The sequence below is a fragment of the Pelobates fuscus genome, chromosome 10 (assembly GCF_036172605.1).
Source record: "Pelobates fuscus isolate aPelFus1 chromosome 10, aPelFus1.pri, whole genome shotgun sequence".
Lineage (NCBI taxonomy): Eukaryota > Metazoa > Chordata > Amphibia > Anura > Pelobatidae > Pelobates > Pelobates fuscus.
In genome coordinates this window covers 98,041,765-98,062,677 of record NC_086326.1, presented here as the reverse complement: position 1 = coordinate 98,062,677, position 20,913 = coordinate 98,041,765, and the positions used below count along the sequence as shown (strand labels likewise).

The following is a 20,913-nucleotide window of genomic DNA, read 5'->3' as shown; positions in this document are numbered from 1 at the left end:
TAAAACTCACATGATGCAGCTGCTCTTTGGGAAGCTTTGGATTCAGTGCTTTCCTATGAGACGCATTGGACTGGCTGAGATCATCAACAAAATCAGCGTGGTAAAAACACCTTGTTTTGCTTGAAGGAGAAAGGGTTCGGGGACTTAAATAGTAGTTTTTGCCACTGTAGTGTCAAAATACATGTTTATGTTCCTGACGCTATAATGTTCCTTTAAGAAGAGCATAAATCAGGGAACAAAAATTGTCTCCAAGAAGGTTGATTCAAATGGCATAATCACCAGTTTTGATAAAAAAATAAATACATTAAAAAAAAGATGATTGCTCCTCTATTGTGCATGACAACACAAGCCATGTAGAGAGTGTCTTATTTTTTGATTCGGTTCACAGGATGAGTGTGTAGATAGGATGAGTTTGGACTTTGGGCTATCAGTGAACTTGATGGATGTGTGTGTGTTTATGTACATTTTCATGAGTACCTGCATATTAGAGGAAGCAGATACTGAAATAAATATTTTTTTACATATTAAAATAAACATTATATCCACGGTAATCAATGTTTCTGTTAAATCTTTGTCAGGGGATAGAAACGGCACAGGTAAACAACAAATTATGGCATCTTATCCATGTTATATATATTGCTGACATCAGGGGCGATACAAGTAAAAATATGCACATAATTAAACTTTTGTGTATATATTAGTGCTCCTTTAAATGTACTCTTTTATACCAGATTAACTTGTAACTATTAATATCTTAAAATATTTGACTGTCACTACAAAAGCCCCAAGTAATATTGAAGGGTCATTATTTAGGAGTCCGCTCATTTCAGGGTATTTAGACATAATGTGTCGGGTACCTGAATCTGTCATTTGGAAAATCATTGTGTTAGGGACTTTATTAAATGTGTGAGGCAGCTCTCATTTGCCAGTGTTTGCTTTGTTGTAAGGCGACTATTTTGTATAGCGTTAAAGTAAAGTTGAAAGGCGTGTTTACCAACTATGACTTGCCAAGTGTAGCTGGAATCAAGCTGATCTTCTAATCCAAAACTAATACACATCCTGATGCATGCAGTTCAGTTGCCTCAGAGTTTGACTCTTGCTCCATATAGATTGATCTATAATGACTGCCTAGCGATTACATTGTTAATGACCATTTATCTGACTGTGCATAAGCAGTACAAGTTTTCAGTTTGACACAATTATCAAGGCCAAAGTTTATAAACATTCTTCCAAAGAGAATTTCACAATAACCGTTCAGCAGCTTTGAATGATACTGTTTTACTCTGTGCTAGTTTGACCTTAAGTCATTGTTAAGTATGTTTGCATAAAACAAAAATCATATACACACAGAGCATTGGGGGTAAGTGATCTCAGGCTTATTCACATGAATGGAATTCAAATGTAATATTCCAAAATACAGTGAGAAGTATTGTTACATTTTAGCCAAAGCTGTGCGTTATATGTTAAAGGGACACTAGTCACCAGAACAAATTCAGCTTATGGTATCTGTTCTGGTGAGTAGAATCATTCCCTTCAGGCTTTTTGCAGTAAACACAAATGTTTTCATAGAAAAGGCAGTGTTTACATTACAGCCTAGGGATACCTCCACTGGCCACAATCAGATGTCTACTAGAGGTTCTTCCTGGGGCAGTGCTGCACAGTGTACAGCACTGACATTCGGTGTCTCTACCCTCTGCGTGGAGACACTGAACTTTGATTCATGCATCTTTATGAGAAAATGCTGATTGACCAGGGCTGTGTTTGACTTGTTCTGGCATCCCCCCAGAGTCCGGCCCGCCGCCCGTGGTCTAGAGGCCCGTCTCCGCAATCGCCAGCCCCGCCTCAGTCTGCGTTTCACGTCCGGTCCTGGCCGTGTGTCTTAATGGTTCAGACTGGTCTCCTGAGATAAACGTGAGCCATGGGGTCCAGGTCTGTAGGTAGCGTTCTGCTGTTCCACGGAGTGAGGCTGTGAGTTGTTCTATTCCGCGGATCTCCTCAACCTTGTCTAGCCAGTGTTGGAGGTTGGGCACTCGGGTAGTCCGCCATCGAAGTGGCGGTGAGTGATTTTTTTTGTATTTCGAGAGGGGCATCGGGGTGTGGTGGAGAAGCATCTGTAGGGGCTGGAACGGGAGGTCCGTGTCTAGGATTTCCTTGATCTGGGTGTGGATTTGCTGCCAGTACGGGGCTATTTCGCTACATGACCACCATATATGGAGGTCTGTTCCCACTTCACCTTCGCACCGCCAGCAGGTCGCTGGGGCATCCGGGATCATTCTGTGTATTCTTTCCGGCGTCCTGTACCAGTTGGTCAGCAGTTTATAATTTAGTTCCTGTTGTTTGGTGCACATAGAGCTTTGGTGTGTTAGCATATGGATTTTCGTCCATTGGGAGGCCGACAGCGTGACTCCCGTGGCCTCTTCCCAGCGCGCTATGTGCTTCAGGGGTTCAGGTGGAGTTAAGGTCAGGAGCATTGCGTAGAGGGTCGAGATACCTTTGATCATGTGTGTGCGTTTCGTGCAGAGTTTTTCGAATTCTGTCAGGGGTCTATGGAATAAATGTCTTCCACGTTGGGATTGGTAGAAGGTTTTGACCTGGAAGTATCTGAATCTCTCCAAGCCCGTCGGTGTCTTGTCAGGCAGCAGGTCTTGTAGTTGCTTCAGCGAGTGTTCTGTACACCACTGGTGCATGTGTGTCCAATCCGAGTCTCCAAAGGCCTTGATATCTCGGGGTGTAAGACCCCCGGCTAGGTCTGGGTTATGCGTGATCGGGGTCAGAGGGCCAGGGTTGGTAGATAATGTTAGCTTAGTCCTGGCTGTGTGCCAGATTCTTAGGGTTGCTCCAATGAGCGGGTGGTTTCGGGTTCGAGCACCCGTCGGCGGGTCCCCTAGCCACACCGCCGCTGAGGAAAGAGTAATGTGTCAAGCCCTATGTGGGCTTGCGGTGATTTCGACACCTGTGGTGGGGGCGTCGTGTGGACACCCTATCAGGGTAGTCCACAGCCCCCCCACCAGAGCTAGTGAGGTGCCCGTCTAGGGGTACCCGGTCCGGGGAGCGGTAGCGCAACGCGCAACCGTTGTGTGTACCGAGTGATATGGCGCGTATCGCCAGTGTGAGTATAGCAATGTGTTTGTGATGAGGCACCTGTAACAATGTGCAAAGTCCCGTTTAGTTTTTTGGGTCAGTATAGGTGTCTAGTGTTCTATGTTATCAACATCCCACCCCCCTGGCCGATAATGCCAAGGCTTTACAGGAGGCATAAGGTTCTCGGTAGGTTGTCTGCAGTTAGTCGCTACGGGGTTGCGTGCTTGTCTGTGGTCATTGCCAGGGACCCGCTCCCGCCCAGGGAGTCCCAAGATCCATGAGGGGCACCCCCACAGGAACATGTGAGGGCGGGGGGGTGGGCCGCCCTTTCGTCTGTGTGTCCCCTCTCGCGCTAAGCCTGCTATGGCCGTTGTGTACCCTCGCTCATTGTCCGCTGTGTCTGGTGCTGGGGGTCAGTCGGGTTCCCTTGACGTCTCGGGGGGGGGGGGGGGGGGGAGGAGGAGGTTTCGGGATACTGTCTCTATACTCCTGCCCTGTGTACTGGTCAGTGATCTCGTGGTCACCTATCAATTCCCTGTCTGTGGTTCGTTAAATCATCCCGCTGTGGTTCAGCGTAGCCCGGTCGTCCCTGTCATAGTAAAAGAAGGGGGGGGGGAGTCATGACGGAGCAACAGACCCCTCACTCAGCCACCCCTCGATGGGCCTTTGTGACCACAGTTGTGTATGTAACTCACCAGTCCCCCCGCGACCACCGTCTGGGCTCCAACCAAGTTAATCTTTGGGGCCTTCCGGACCCCCCTCCTGCGTGTAGGGATATTCCCACTGGATGCAGTGGTAGGCGGGTGCGTGGAGGCCAGCGGGTCACTTCTCATGGTAATGGCTTCATCCAGGATCCAGTTTCTCAGTCTGGTCTGCGGCAAGCCCAGCATCCTCTGGAGTCTCGGGATATCTTCCGGCCAGTGGGCGGTTAGCCAAGTGTTGCCATGCTTCGCTTGAAGACTGAAGGGGAAGCCCCAGCGGTATGGGATCCTTCTGTCTCGGAGTGCGCCAGTCCCAGGGCACAAGGCCCTTCTGGCATCCAGGGTGAGGCTGGATAAATCTTGGTACAGCGAGATCTCTGTGTCACGGAACCTGATGGAGGGTAACTGTCTCGCAGCAGCCATTATCCGGTCTCTTAGCCCATACATGGAAACGCAGCAAATCACATCTCTAGGGCTTCCGTCTTGCCTCGCCGGCCCTAGGGCTCTGTGTGCGCGGTCGATATGGATCGTTTCAGGGGCCTCTGCACCTAGGAGCTGTTTGAACAGGTCAGTTAGCGTGGTCTGGAGCGGTTCTGTGCCTGCCTCCATCAGGCCGCGAACACGAATATTGTTACACCTGCTCCGATTTTCCAAGTCTTCCACCTGTCTTCGTAGGGCGAGGAGCATGTTACCTTGTCTGGTAACCACTACCTCCGTTGCCCTGTGTTTTTCCTCGCATCCCTGTGCTGCCGCCTCCACTTCGTCCACTCTCTGCTCTAATGCGGTCAGGTCTGAGCGGAGGCCTGCAAGTTCTTCACGCAGTGCCGCCCGTAGCTCCTGCACCAGGGTACCCGTGTCAGCCTTAGAGAGCATCCTTGTTGATATTTGGGTAAGTTCCATTCTGATTTGGGCTAAGTCACTCGCCTGTGTGCCTTCCGTTACGGATTCCCCTGTGTTCACCGAGCTCAGGGATGCAGGCGCCATTTTGTCTGCCTGGGGAGGCCCTCTGAGGTCCGACGGCGTGGCGACAAAGTCGTCCATCGGTCCCGTTTGTCTCCGTGGGGAGCCGTCTGTGGCTGACTCCGGAGCCAGATGCTTCCTATTCCGGACCATTGCCACCCGGGTAATCGCTGGATTTAGCTGTTTAATCGGCCGGGGGTGCGGAGCTTGTTCACCGTGCGCCCTGCACCATGCTCGTCCAGGCCACGCCCTCAAGTAATTCTTTGATTTCAATAATTGATAAAGGCTATTAAAGATTTGTAACTGGAGGCTACATACTACATACTTGTATGGATAGAAAAGTCAGTGTGAAAGATACTGCATGTTATCTCAATACATTTGCCGCCTCTGCAACCTCTCATGCTAGAATGTTTTTTTGATTATGTATAAATTCTGTGAACCCCACTATGTTCAACCAATTTTCGTACCCTTATTCCTTCTGTACCCCTTGCATTGATGACTCAACTTGAAAACCAATAAAAACGAAATTAAACAAAAAAATATACATTTACCGCAATAACGTCAACGGGAATAAATCTCTCCCTTAAAACGCTGCAAATTATGGCTAAGCGCTACGAAGCAAATACTCAGCCTAGGCAATATACTACTGGCGTAACTGTGTGATTAACGATCAAACACTAAACTGTAACATGCATTATTATTTAACGGTCTAATGTTAGTATCAAACATCTATGTGGCACCTGTTTGAAACTTAATGTGAGTTAATTTTGGTAATCCTTGTGATTTACTTCATCTGAAACGGTTCCCTTTAATGAAATCATATTGTTAAGTTTTTTTGGTTTTTTTAAAGTTTTTTTTTCTCAAACCTTTCTCTTAATGCCGCTAAAGAATGCCGCTTTCCCACTTCAGTGAGAGAGGAAGCCAGTTAAAACAGCCTGTTACTAGAGCTGTAAAACGTAAACCGTTTAACGCACGTATAACTCACTGTACTAATATATTACTGCTGCTCGGATTACTAATATAAAAAAAAAAAGAAAAGTCAGTGTGTTTCTGCCTGTATCATGACTTTATGTTGGACATTAAATGTCCACTCTAAGATGAATTATTTTGCTTTGATCAGATAAAATTAATACTCCCTTTTTACAGAAAGACCATGATTCAGGCTTGTGCTTTGAGCGGACATCATTGAAGGAGAATGAGTTTTCTCAGCCAATCCATGCTCTCCCACTTGCTTTCTGTGAAATCACACAGGCACATACTCACTGATTGCTCATAGTCTCACATGTACAAATCAGCTTATTCACTTGAAATAAAACAAGATTTATTTAAAGGCTCTGTGCCCGCATTAGACCTCCCCATAGTAAAGCATTATGTTTTCCTATGGGGATTCCAGCGACGCTGGAGGTCCTCATGCATAGCACGAGGACATCCAACGTTGTTTAAAACACTTTTCGTATTTTAAGAATCCGGAAGTCCTTCTAGTGACGGTCTGATATGCATGAGGACCTCCAGCGTCGCTGGAATCCCCATAGGAAAACATAATGCTTTACTATGGGGAGGTCCAATGCAGGCTCACAGCCTTTGCCGCGCACTAGGTCTCCCCCACCGGCTGACATCGGCGCTGGATTCATATGTCACTGAAGGGGTTTTAACCTTCTTCAGCAACATGGGATGGGGGGTGGGAGGGAGAGGGGCACTACAGGATTCTGCAGTGCCAGAAAAACGGGTTTGTTTTCCTGGCACTTGAAAATCCCTTTAACCCCTTAAGGACCAAACTTCTGGAATAAAAGGGAATCATGACATGTCACACACGTCATGTGTCCTTAAGGGGTTAAGCAACTAAATAAAAGCTGTTCAATCTCTTGCGTTTGCCTTCTCTCATTCAAGTGAATGAGATATCTTGTGCATTTGCACACAGCTGATTTCTCTAGAATAAGGAAGACTGTGAATAGAGTATCTGAAAAACATAGCTGACCAAGATCCACGTAGGACATTAAATACATAAAGGGAATTAACACAGTAAAGGAGGAGACTAAATTTAAAAGAAGAAAAACTACCACAATAAGAGGACATAGTCTTAAATTAGAGGGGCAAAGGTTTAAAAATATCAGGAAGTATTATTTTACTGAGATGGTAGTGGACGCATGGAATAGCCTTCCAGTTGAAGTGGTAGAGGTTAACACATTGAAGGAGTTTAAACATGCGTGGGATAGGCATAAGGCTATCCTAACTATAAGAAAAGGCCAAGGACTAATGAAAGTATTTAGAAAATTGGGCAGACTGGAACCAAGTGGTTCTTATCTGCCGTCACATTCTATGTTTCTATCACAACACTTGCTTTTGTGTCTATGTTTTTCTGTGTTGTGTTATTTATTTATATTTTATTGTTAAACAGGGTTGTGTTGATCTTTGAATATATTGGGCACAGGGCATCATCAAAGTTCAAAGAACATTGTACCTTCTCTCTTGCTTAGTGGGATGCTTAGGTGTGTTTTGGGATATGTGATTTAACTTGTTATGGTAGTTGTGTTTTTTACAAATGGATTTTGTCAGTTTGAAAAGAAAATGAAATCAGCAACTATTTATCTTTTTGCTTGCTGATTAAGCACATACGGTAATCTAAATAAATCACATTTTGCTCATGTGGCAAGGTGTAACCTTGAATACTTTGAACTATAAGATTAGTGTTTCCCTGTGTAAAACTACTGATACCTCTGTTACTGGATTTGCAACAGCCTTTTTCTGTCTCTTTTACTTCCAAGTCATTTAATGGTGATTTGGTGATTTTATTTGGGGGAGTTGTGAAAACAGGCCAGACTCCTTAGTGGAACATTATAGCGTTAGGAATGCAAACCTTTATTCCTAATGCAATAGTGCCCCTGTCCCTACTTGTATTAAAGGAGCACTATAGGTCAAGGAAAACAAACTTGTTTTCCTGGCACTATAGGGTCATTAGGTCCTCCCCACCCTCAGGGCCCCCCTCCCGCTGGGCTGAAGGGGTTAAAACCCCTTCAGTCCCTTGCCTTTCTCCAGCACTGGGCTCCCTCTGTGCTGGGGAACTCTCCACCCCCTGCTGACGTCAGATCAGAGTGCACGGCAAGAGCCGCGCGCGCATTCAAACCGCCCATGGGAAAGCATTACTCAATGTGTGTGATTTTCACAGTGAGAATCGTACAAGCGCCTCTAGCGACTGTCAGTGAGACAGCCACTAGAGGCTGGATTAACCCTCAGTTTCTCTGAAACTGCTATGTTTTCTGCTTCAGGGTTAAAACTAGAGGGACCTGGTACCCAGACCACTTCATTAAGCTGAAGTGGTCTGCGTGCCTATACTCGTCCTTTAAGGTTTCACACAATACATTTTTCCAGTGCTAAGGCTCACTGTTTATTTACCCGCCTCCTACGACTTCACAGAAGAGGCATGGCTTCCTCTGCATTGGTCCAATCAAAGAATGAAAGCTTTCCTATTGGTGAAAGCTTTGATTCTAAGGCTTTCCTACGCGGGAGAGCTTTCCTCTCCTAAGTGCTGCCATTGATATGGCCTGGAAATAAATAAATAAATAAATAAATATATATATATATATATATATATATATATATTTATTCTCTCTCTCTCTCTCTCTCTCTCTCATATCATGGTTGAACATTTGAACATGTCTTTAAAATTTTATATCTTTACTCTTTGATTCTGAGAGAACTCTGCAAAAATGAATTGATATGTTAATTTGGACTTTACATTTTCTAAAAATAGGAATCTTGCTTAACCTGTATGGGGACTGGTTTAATATAAATAAACTGAATTATACATATCTTTTGACACAGGTAACGCCTAAAACAATGGCAAGTAACACCCAGCTGTGTATAAGACGTTGGACTACAAAACATGTGGCTAAATGGCTTAGAGAGGAAGGATTCTGTGACTATGTGGATATCCTGTGCGTTAAACATCGTTTAGATGGCACAGCTTTATTGGCTCTGACAGAATACGACTTGCGGTCTCCACCATTGGAGATCAAGGTTCTGGGAGACATCAAGCGTCTTATGTTATCTATCCGTAAGCTGCAGAAACAGCATGCCAGCGTTCTGGAGGAGTTAGGACTGAATAGCGAATTATCCACAGGAACAGTCGCCATAAGCTCCCAATCTCGCACGGACTGGATGTGCAATGGTGAGTTGTCTCGGGACTACGATGGGCATGCAACAGACTCTAGCATGGATCAGCATCAGTACTCTAACGGGAAGCAGAAGCACCCACTGAAAAGAATGGACCCGGAGTACTGGAAAACTGCCATCAGCTGTGTCTATGTCTTTATAGTGTTTGGGTTTACCTCCTTTGTCATGGTTATTGTTCATGAACGTGTCCCTGACATGCAAACTTATCCACCTCTTCCAGACATTTTCCTAGACAGGTGAGTGACCATTCTAAAAAATAACTGGTATTTTTATTGTTAATGTCTTTGATTTATATTACCGTCATCATTTTATGTAACACAAGCATGATAAACTAATCTAACATATACAGTTTTATATACTCTTGTCAATGCATGGAAATGGATGTCCTGTAGAATCCACATGTTGAAGGAGGAACTATAAAAAATGCATACCAAAGGAGCACTGTCTTCATCATTTGACTTCCCTTTTCCTGTAGCATATGAATTCTACATACTCATAGGTACTGTTTTTTACGTAAATCATGAGCTTGAAGTAGAGATGCCTACGACCTGATGTTGAATCAGATTACCATATCTAGTATATGAATACTGAGCATCATGTACATGTACTGTAACAGGTGTATACCATCATCATTGTTTTTTTTTTCTGTGTCTCCCCCCCCCCCCTTTTCTTAATAATAAGCATTCTTTTGTAACATGTAAAATATAGCTATTGTTTCCTGATAATGCTACATTATTCCAGTCGTTTACTTGTGTCCAGTTACCAGATTATGTTTCGGTATAAGTAATGGATAAGTCACTTGCTCCACCAAACCTCTTCCCAGACGTTTGTGAACTGGAGTTATATTTTGTTTAGTACAGAAATTTATATGGCTCTTTGCCCTATTTTATTAAGGCTACAGTGATTGTTTTGCTACCAGAAGCTGATGCATGATGGGAAATTAATACACAAAGATTTGTGCTATTGAAGGGCTGTGCACACATCAGCAGAACTGCACTGTTGCACTCGATCTTTCAGGAAGATGAAATTAGTGATGGTATCACATATATATATATATATATATATATATATATATATATATATATATATATATATATATATATATATATATATATATATATATTTTAGATGCTTTCTAACTTGTGTAGCGTTGGTATGATTCAAATATTGCTTGACTACATCTATCATCTCCTATGACCAATTGTTTAGACTATTACAGGATTATGATAATTGTATACCAGGTTTGGTTTGTATATAGTCCTGGTGTAGTTCATCAAACACTGTGTGTTTGCGTCTTTGTATGTGTATGTAGATAATAGAATATTGCAGGATATTGTACATTATTACTTAAAGGGACCCTCCACTGCCCAAATACAAAATAAATAAAGATCACTGTTTAGTAGAAACACCGCAAACGAAAACTTTTTTTTTCATTGGGGTATATCTAAAAATAGCTTGCGAAACCTGTATATCACTTGTCTGCTGCCCTTGCAAACCCTCCCCTTACAAACCACCCAGACTTTCTGTGTCTGTCCAATCACAGATTTCCCAATACAGGTGCTCTGGGCAATTGCTGCCTCTTGAATTTAGCTCCGCTGAGCTAACTGAACCAGGAAGTAACAGGAGCTGTTCTCTGCTTGAAAGCCCAAAGGGGTGTAACTAGATAATTCAGTCTAGACTGTCCTGTTTAAGCTTTAGTTGGGATAATGATATTTTACTTTCAATCCTGTCACTGTAAGAGTATTTTTAAAAAAAAATTATTTGATATGTTTTAAGAACTTAAGTTTTTTCCCAATTTTTCATTTACATATTTTTAATGTGTATATATAATGCAGTGCTTACATTAAAGGACCACTCTAGGCACCCAGACCACTTCAGCTTAATGAAGTGGTCTGGGTGCCAGGTCCAGCTAGGTTTAACCCTTTTTTATATAAACATAGCAGTTTCAGAGAAACTGCTATGTTTATATAAGGGTTAAGCCAGCCTCTAAATCCTCTAGTGGCTGTCTTACTGACAGCCGCTAGAGGCGCTTGCGTGATTCTCACTGTGAAAATCACAGTGAGAGCACGCAAGCGTCCATAGGAAAGCATTGTAAATGCTTTCCAATGCGACCGGCTGAATGCGTGCGCAGCTCTTGCCGCGCATGCGCATTCAGCCGAAAGGGAGGATCGGAGGCGGAGAGGAGGAGGAGAGCTCCCCGCCCGGCGCGGGAATAAAGGTAAGTTTTTACCCTTTCCTCTCCCCAGAGCCGGGCGGGAGGGGGTCCCTGAGGGTGGGGGCACCCTCAGGGCACTATAGAGCCAGGAAAACGAATGTTTCCCTGGCACTATAGTGGTCCTTTAAATAGCCTGCAGGGACATCCTATACATACCAGAATAACTACATTAAGCTGTAGTTATTCTAGTGACTATAGTGTCCCTTTAATTAAATGGAAACTATCGGTTAAAATTAAAAGATCTGCTCCCGTTTAGCTCCTTTTTAGTGGTGAACATTGTCCAGTCACATGCTTCTCATAGCTTCACACTGACATGGGTGGAGTTTTTGTGATTGTAGGGATTTCTATAAAAAAATGCATAGTTTAAGACAAGTAATAGGTCAAGTCCATTTTTAGAAGTATTCATTTGTATGTGTTCATTATTGTGCTGTTACCATTGTGATCTAAAATTCCCAGATTTTACTATTAACATGATGTAAAGTCATGATTTTATTAAAGGGACACTGTTAGCACCCAGACGACTTCAGCTCATTGAAGTAGTCTGAATGCTGCGTCCCTGTCCTACTTAGTTCTGCAATATAAAATAGGGATCAACCGATTATCGGTTTTACCGATATAATCGGCCGATATTCGGTATTTTCGGCAATATCGGTATCGGCTAATAGGGACACCGATATTGCCGATAATACCTCCCAGGATAGCCAGGCTCATTACAAGCCCGGCGGTCCTGGGGGGGGCGGGCAGCAAGCGTTTACTCACCTCCCAGCAGCTCCTCCAGCTCCCCAGTGTAAATCTCGCGAGACCCGCGGCCAGCTCTGACGGCCGCGGGTCTCGCGAGATTTACACTGGGGAGCTGGAGGAGCTGCTGGGAGGTGAGTAAACGCTTGCTGCCCCCCACAGCTAAGCCAATGTCACTGACTGGACCCCCCTCACTGGCAAGGCAACAAACAGGGAGGGGGGACAACAAAAAATAAATAATAATAATTAAACATATAAAAAAAATATTAATTTAATATAAAAAAAAGTAATTTTTTTTTTTTAATAAAAATGCCCCCTCACACACATACACTCTATTATTATACACATACACTACACAAACACACTGTGTATATAATTCAGTGTGTTTGAATAGTGTGTTTATATAATGCAGTGTGTGTGTGTGTGTATAATAATGCAGTGTGTGTTTGTATAGTGTGTGTGTGTATATAATGCAGTGTGTTTGTATAGTGTGTGTGTGTGTGTGTGTGTGTATAATGCAGTGTGTTTGTATAGACACACACACTATACAGACACACAGCATTATATACACACTCACTATACAAACACACACTGCATTATACACACACACACTGCATTATATACAAACACACACACTATACAAACACACACAACATTATATACACACACACTATACAAACACACACTGCATTATATATACACACACACTATACAAACACACTGCATTATACACACACTATACAAACACACTGCATTATACAAACTATACAAACACACTACATTATATAAACACTGCATTATATACACAGTGTGTTTATATAATTCAGTGTGTGTTTGTGTAGTGTGTTTATATAATGCACACTACACACACACACTCTGCATTATATACATACACTATACAAACACACACACTCTGCATTATATAAACACACTACATTCACTATACACACACTACACAAATACACACACTCTGCATTCCTTATATACACACACTACACAAACACACACACTTTGCATTTAGTATATACAGCATTCACTTTACACACACACTGCATTCACTTTACGCACACTACCCACACACTACACACACACACTGCATCCACTACACACACACACTGCATCCACAACACAAACACTGCATCCACAACACTCACACTACACAAACACACACTGCATCCACTACACACACCCTGCATCCACTACACACACCCTGCATCCACTACACACACCCTGCATCCACTACACACACCCTGCATCCACTACACACACCCTGCATCCACTACACACACCCTGCATCCACTACACACACACTGCATCCACTACACACACACTAAACAAACATTGCATCCCCTACACACACACTACACAAACATACACAGCTCCCCTGTCTAAACACACTCCATCCACTACACGTGGCATGTATATTTTGTGCATTTACCTTTAGAAATAGTTTTTATTTTCCAAAATGGTAAATGTACAGAATATCGGCAAATTATATCGGCCTGAAAGTTCACAGAATATCGGTATCGGCTCTAAAAAATCAATATCGGTCGATCCCTAATATAAAACATTGCAGTTTTAGAGACAGCCACTAGAGGCGCTTCCAGGAGTTTACCGGACTCCATGTCACCTTAGCAACACTGGATGTCCTCGCGCTTTGCATGAGGACATCCGGTGTTCGTGAAATCCCCATAGGAAAGCTTTAATTCAATACTTTCCTATGGGGAGGGCCTAATGCCCTTGCGACACTCGCCGCAAATGCGCATTAGGTCCCCTGTCGGATGATGTCAGAGGAGGCAGAGCTCAGTGCTGGAATCAGGTAAGTGATTAAAGGGTTTTTATACCTTTTATTGGCCGCTAGGAGCATGAGGAAGTTGGGAACCACAGGGCACTATAGTGTTAGAAATAAAACACTATACATCATAAAATCCCTTTAAAGACATGGAGGTGAGTATTATTCCTTACCTCTAGTTCAAGGGTGCCCAAAAGGTAGTGTGGCGAAACCGACCTCGCCACGTGTCCTTGGAGGGGGCTGATTGCCCGCCTCTTGCCTTTGGACTATGGACCAGACTTTATGGGAATGTGATACCCCAGATAGCCATACCATGGAGCCTATTCATATAATGAAATACAATGGGAAAGACTTTAGCTCCATGGCAATTGTACTGTGTGAGTAGGATCTGCGCGCTATTCGGTAGTTTTGTGCGTGCAGATCCCAGCTATCTGGGGATAGGTGAAATGTCTGTGTGTTATGTGTAAATGTGACTTTATGTATTTTAAAGTGTTTTATGTTGTTTTGCAACCATGTGGTTAATGGAGTCTGCCTTTAGTCCTGGGTAATTGGATTACTTCTCCAATTAACTCCAGGGCAGAAGGGAGGAAACCAGGGTGCATTGTGGGGATGTTTTTCTGCCAGCCAGAAAGGAACAAAAGATACTTTTAGTAACTTTTGAACCCCTGGTCGGATTCATGCCATTTTTTAATATGTTGTTCCCCTGAATGGATTGATTGTGGATATGTATTTTTATGTGAATGTGATGTATGGTTTTAAAGTTATGAAAGTTGTGTAAAAGTATATTTTACACTGTATGCATAATGGGATTATGTGTCACACTAAGGGGAGGGGATGTGTGGGAGGTAACATCTATGTCATTGGTTCTTTTATGCCTCCCCCTGGGTGTGGCCTGTATGTGTGAGTTGGAAATAAAAGCCAGGCTGGATGAGCCAGTCCAGAGTTCCTGTTTTACCCTCAAAGTGATGTGTCGTCTCATTATTGGGGGGAAGGATTTATTGCATGCTGTTCCAGTTGACTGCTAGGAGTACAAGCCTATTCGTATGGTTCCTATTCAATGGTCTACAGCATTCCTATGCTTGAGAAGGTTCATATGCTGCATCGGTTCGGTGATTGTGGTGTCTGCCAGAGTGCTTGGAGTCCTCAGGAAGCACTAGGAGCATCCATTAACGGAGGTACCAAGTCGGGGTGCCAGGCGATCCGTTACATTGGTGGCAAGCGGTGGGATGGCGTCCTAGTGTGAGGTAAAGCAGCTCAGAGACACTGTTTGGATTTACAAATTGAGGGCAACGCTAGCAGTCGTGCAGCGCCCCTGGGAGCAGACAAGTATGGAAGGTTCTGGCTCTGGAGATGATTGGCTGGCCGAGGTGAGGCAGCGAGTGGCCGAGTATGGGGATGATATACCCATGGAGACACGCCGGGTGATCTGGAACCAGGTCATGGCTGAGCGAAACACAAGGCTGGACCGAGAATTCCGGTTGGCAAAAGAGAGGAAGTATGCTCAGCAGCAGGAGCGTTACAGCAGCCGAGTAGAGGCTGCATCCGAGGAGGTTAGCCGTCTTTCCCTGAGGCGGCGGGAGGAACCCGAAGTGGGGGTCCTCATAGACTGGTCCTGTGAGGAACCACAACAGGCAGGTAGAGATGGGACCAAGGTCTCTCCACCGGGCCCACCGGGATGCTGGGCAGCCGGCCCAGATCCCCAGCAGCAGCCAGAGTTGCCAGGTGGGGAAGCAGGTGGCCCTTACTCACAAATGTTGAGGGGCCTCACGGATTGGTCCTGGGAAGACCCACAGAGGGCAGGTGGAGATGGGACTGCGGTCTCTCTACCGGCCCTACAGGGATGCTGGGCAGTCGGCCCAGATCCCCAGCGGCAGTGTGCTTTACAGGGAGCTGAAGGTGCCGTTCTTGCTCCCCAGCGGCAGTCTACGGTGCAGGGAGAGGAGCCTGTTATCCCCTCTCCCCAGCGGCTGAAGGTGTGTAAGGGAGAGGAGTTTGTTATTCCCTCTCCCCAGCGGCAGCGCAGCTCACCAAGGGGAGACAGTAAGCCTCTCACCAGCGCAGATGGGACCGTGGTCTCTGCGCCCTGCCTACAGGGAGTACAGAGGGTCAGCCCTGCTCCCAAGCGGCTGAAAGTGTGTAAGGGAGAGGAGTTTGTTACCCCCTCTCCCCAGCGGCAGCTTAGCGCACCAAGGGGAGACAGTAAGCCCCACACCAGCGCAGATGGGACCGTGGTCTCTGCGCCCAAGTTACAGGGAGCTAAAGGGGCCGTCCTCCCTCCCCAGCGGCAGTGTGATTTGTTGGGAATGGAGAGCCCAGCCCCCTTTTCCCCACAGCAGGACTCTGTGCTGGGAGGAGAGACAGTCGGTCTCCCTCCACAGAGACGGGAAGTATGCATGGGAGAGGAGATTGTTACCACCTCTCCCCAGCGGCGGATCATTAATGTACAGGGAATAGAGAGCCCAGTCTCCATTCCCCAGCGGCAGAGTGTTCTAATGGGAGAGGAGCTGGTTACCACCTCTCACCTCTCCCCAGTGGCAGCTTAATGTACCAGGGGGAGACTGTAAGCCCCACACCTGTGCAGATGGGACCGTGGTCTCTGCACTTCCAGCACAGGGGGTAGGGACGGTCGGTCCTGCACCCCCACAACAGGGCTGTTTAGCCAAAGGGGAGACAGTCTGTCTCCAGCAGCAGAGCTGTGTAACTAAAGGGGAGACAGTCGGTCTCCAGCAGCAGAGTTGTGTAACTCAAGGGGAGACAGTCGGTCTCCAGCAGCAGAGCGGTGTATTTAAAGGGGAGACAGTCGGTCTCCAGCAACCAGGCTCCAACCAGACTACTCCCGTGGTAGTGCTGGCAACAGGACAGAGTACCGCTGGTCTCTGCCCCCTCAGCAACCTACCAAGGCAGCCTACCAGTCCCCCACACAGCCGTGGTGAGGCACCTGAACCTGGACAAGATTCTCCCTCACCCAGGTGTAGTAACTGTTTATTGTGGGTGGGCTGCTCTGCTGTTTCTGTCTTGTGGGTGGGCTGCTGGACTAACAAGGGCACTGACCGGCAGGAGGTCAAGTACCCTGTTAGTCTGGGGGGTAAAGGGGAGAAGTGTGGCGAAACCGACCTCGCCACGTGTCCTTGGAGGGGGCTGATTGCCCGCCTCTTGCCTTTGGACTATGGACCAGACTTTATGGGAATGTGATACCCCAGATAGCCATACCATGGAGCCTATTCATATAATGAAATACAATGGGAAATACTTTAGCTCCATGGCAATTGTACTGTGTGAGTAGGATCTGCGCGCTATTCGGTAGTTTTGTGCGTGCAGATCCCAGCTATCTGGGGATAGGTGAAATGTCTGTGTGTTATGTGTAAATGTGACTTTATGTATTTTAAAGTGTTTTATGTTGTTTTGCAACCATGTGGTTAATGGAGTCTGCCTTTAGTCCTGGGTAATTGGATTACTTCTCCAATTAACTCCAGGGCAGAAGGGAGGAAACCAGGGTGCATTGTGGGGATGTTTTTCTGCCAGCCAGAAAGGAACAAAAGATACTTTTAGTAACTTTTGAACCCCTGGTCGGATTCATGCCATTTTTTAATATGTTGTTCCCCTGAATGGATTGATTGTGGATATGTATTTTTATGTGAATGTGATGTATGGTTTTAAAGTTATGAAAGTTGTGTAAAAGTATATTTTACACTGTATGCATAATGGGATTATGTGTCACACTAAGGGGAGGGGATGTGTGGGAGGTAACATCTATGTCATTGGTTCTTTTATGCCTCCCCCTGGGTGTGGCCTGTATGTGTGAGTTGGAAATAAAAGCCAGGCTGGATGAGCCAGTCCAGAGTTCCTGTTTTACCCTCAAAGTGATGTGTCGTCTCATTATTGGGGGGAAGGATTTATTGCATGCTGTTCCAGTTGACTGCTAGGAGTACAAGCCTATTCGTATGGTTCCTATTCAATGGTCTACAGCATTCCTATGCTTGAGAAGGTTCATATGCTGCATCGGTTCGGTGATTGTGGTGTCTGCCAGAGTGCTTGGAGTCCTCAGGAAGCACTAGGAGCATCCATTAATGGAGGTACCAAGTCGGGGTGCCAGGCGATCCGTTACAGGTAGATCCCCAGATGCTCATGGCTAAGGGCTCTTTTACGGTGGTTCGAATTGCGCGCCATTAATGATGGTGTATAACTGTCCATCAGTCCTTTTTTGGAGAAGTGTTTTTTGTTTTAGACAAGAACTTACGGGTGGACTCGACAAATCCCAGGCACTAGGTCGCCATGGCGACCAGAAATTTTGGTCAGTTAAGCCCTGGAGGTGACCGGCTGCCTGAGAGCTGAGGCAGGCAGTCGGCTCATGTAGGGCTGAGGTAGTCAGGTAGACAGGCAGGCGGCTCGAGGGGAGGGAGTTGTCATCTCCCTGCTGTGCATGCCCTCCAGTGATGCTGATAGCCAGGTTATCACGTCAGTCTGGCCCCACATTACTAAACAGGGAGATGACCACAGCCCCACTGGGCGCTTGGGAAAGCTGATCCACTCCAGCTCTCCCAAAGGTAGGGAGGCTGGATGGATTTAAATGACAATAAAAAAAAGTAATAATTTAGTCGCTGTCTGGTAGAGTTAACCCTCAAAGGTAATTATTGCAGTTTATTAAAAACTGCAATAATTATCTGTGCAGGGTTAAGGGACCTGTGATTATGCACCTAGACCACTTCAATGAGGTGAAGTGGTCTGGTTGCCTATAGTGTCCCTTTAATAATTGTATTTTTGACATTGAAAAACCTGGTTCCTAACTTTTTTAGCTGGCTCCTAGATTCCAAGCAAATTTGTCAATCCCTTCCTTACGGCCTGTATGTTCAGGTTTTTGATCATGAGCTGCTACGGCCTTTTGAAAGGCCAGAGGAACTGATCTCTGGGCCTCTAAAAAGGCTTAGGTGAACGTTTGGGAAAGAGAATATGACATGACAGTCATGGATCTGGACATAAAAGCCGAGTATAGCCTGTAGCTCCTCAGAATTCATCTTCATTCCCTGAGACTGTAGGGGAAAGTCCCTAAGGGAATCCTAAGGATGGCGTGAGACCCAGAAGAGTCATCTCATCTCCTGATCATACTGAATATTAACAGTAGCAGTAGGAAAAGTAAATGGAAACTATACTACAAACTTAGAAGACCCAAGAGTTGACTAGCCCATAGGATCCGGAGAAACTAGCGGAAATAGGAGCCTCCATGTCTTTAATAAAGTTTGTGTCACTAGGCACACCCAGAATTTCACTGAGCTTCATAGGAGTTGCAGTCCAGCAGGGACAGGCAGCTTCATTCACTCAATTTAATGGGACAACATTTATGTTTGTGTTTTTCCCCCTATTTCTTTCTTTATCAGGGATATAGTCAAACTGGAGCTTTGACACAGTGCATGTAACTCACTCAGACATGGGCAGCTTGTCCAAAGGGATCTGAGCTTGGCATTCTGTGTGTGCTAAAACCAGACACGAAGTTTGCACAGAACCAACGTTGCCAATTGGAAGGGAGTATTCCAGCTGACTGACCTGCCAGGGAAGCAGCTCTGCTCTCAGAAACAAATAAACATAAAAAAAAAAAAAGGAAGGCTGCAGGGACAGTGCCTTTGCGCGAAGACCACTTCACTTTTTTTTTTTTTTTTAAATCTAAAACTTACATAGTAACTGTGAAAAAATACCACCAGGGGTGGGAAATAAAAATTAATATAGAAAGGGTATAATCCCAAAACATTGGACGAAGTTATCAGTATAACTTCGAATGTAGATAGAGATAATCTAATAAAGTATGAAAACCCTAAAACCAATAATTAAAGGGATTTTATGCTACCTAAATTATTAGACTACAATAACAAATATATACTCTTGAAAACAAAAAATGCACTGGCACTTGCTCAAGGAGGATGAAATATTAAAGAAGATCCTCCCTGAAAACCCAAAGAAAGTATTTAGAGGAGCTCCTAACTTAAAAAATGCATTTGAAGGGACACTATAGTCACCAGAACAACTACAGCTTATTGAATTTGTTCTGGTGAGTAGAATCATTACCTTCAGGCTTTTTGCTGTAAACAATGTTTTTTAAGAGAAAATGCAGTGTTTACATTACAGCCTAGTGATAACTTCACTGGCCACTCCTCAGATGGCTGTTAGAGATCCTTCCTGGCTCAAGGCTGCCTAAAATGTATCCAAACATTCAGTATCTCCTCCCTCTGCATGCAGACACTGAACTTTCCTCATAGAGATTCATTGATTCAATTCATCTCTATGAGGAGATGCTGATTGGCCAGGGCTGTGTTTGAATCATGCTGGCTCTGCCCCTGATCTGCCTCTTTGTCAGTCTTAGCCAACCCTGTGGGGAATCATTGTGATTGGATCAGGCTAACACTTCTGATGATGTCAGCAGACAGCTTGTTTTTCTTAAGGCAAACAGCATGCAGATCTACAGCTTCAGGCTTGAATACAGTAAGATTTTGCTATATTTATGGAGGCATGAGGGGCCCAGGGGGCTAGATGGTGGTTTTAACACTATAGGGTCAGGAATACATGTTTGTGTTCCTGACCCTATAGTGATCCTTTAACAAAACATTTCACAGAACAAAATCATTAAAAAAAAAAAAACCTAAACAAGGATTTTGTTTTAGATGCAATTGCTGTATAGCATGCAAGAAAACGACTGAACCGGATAGACATATCCACAGTTTTAAATTTAACAACACTAATAAAATATACAACATTAAGAATACCATTACATGCCATACAAAAACAATGTTGTTTATATGTTAGAATGCCCTTGCGGCTTACAATACATAGGGAGAACTATAAGACCCCTTAAAGTAAAAATTTGTGAATACTGCCGCAACATAGAAAAGGGTTTTTAAAATCCCTTAGTCTCTTTATACCGCTCAGCCACGCTACAAGAGAGGCAATGAGGCACACCATGGAGGGGAGAGGACCACTAAAGGGTAGTGAGGGGGGGCTCTAAAGGACAGGAAGGGAGAGAAACATTAAGGGCAGGGCGGGGGGGGGGGGGGAATGGGGAGGGGAGAGGAATACTAAGGGACAGGGAGGGGAGAGGAACACCAAGGGACAGGGAAGGGAGGAGCTTCAGTTTCCTGTACCCGGCCGGACTGACAGGAAGTGCTACACTTACATTACATTATCGGTATCAATAGTGGCCGATATTTGACAAAATCCTAAATATCGGCTGATAATATCGGCCAAACCGATAATCGATCTATCCCTACATTAAA

General features: G+C 44.9%; 1 protein-coding gene across 2 annotated transcripts in view; it reads left to right on the top strand.

Moving 5' to 3' along the window:
- SAMD8 (sterile alpha motif domain containing 8) overlaps positions 1 to 20,913 on the top strand; it is a 61,635-nt gene that overhangs the window by 27,879 nt on the left and 12,843 nt on the right. For both annotated transcript variants that reach the window (XM_063435360.1, XM_063435359.1), the window contains one exon: positions 8,562 to 9,148. In XM_063435360.1, the coding sequence (XP_063291430.1) occupies positions 8,577 to 9,148 (572 nt within the window). In that variant the 5' untranslated portion in view covers positions 8,562 to 8,576. The remainder of the gene's footprint in view (positions 1 to 8,561; positions 9,149 to 20,913) is intronic.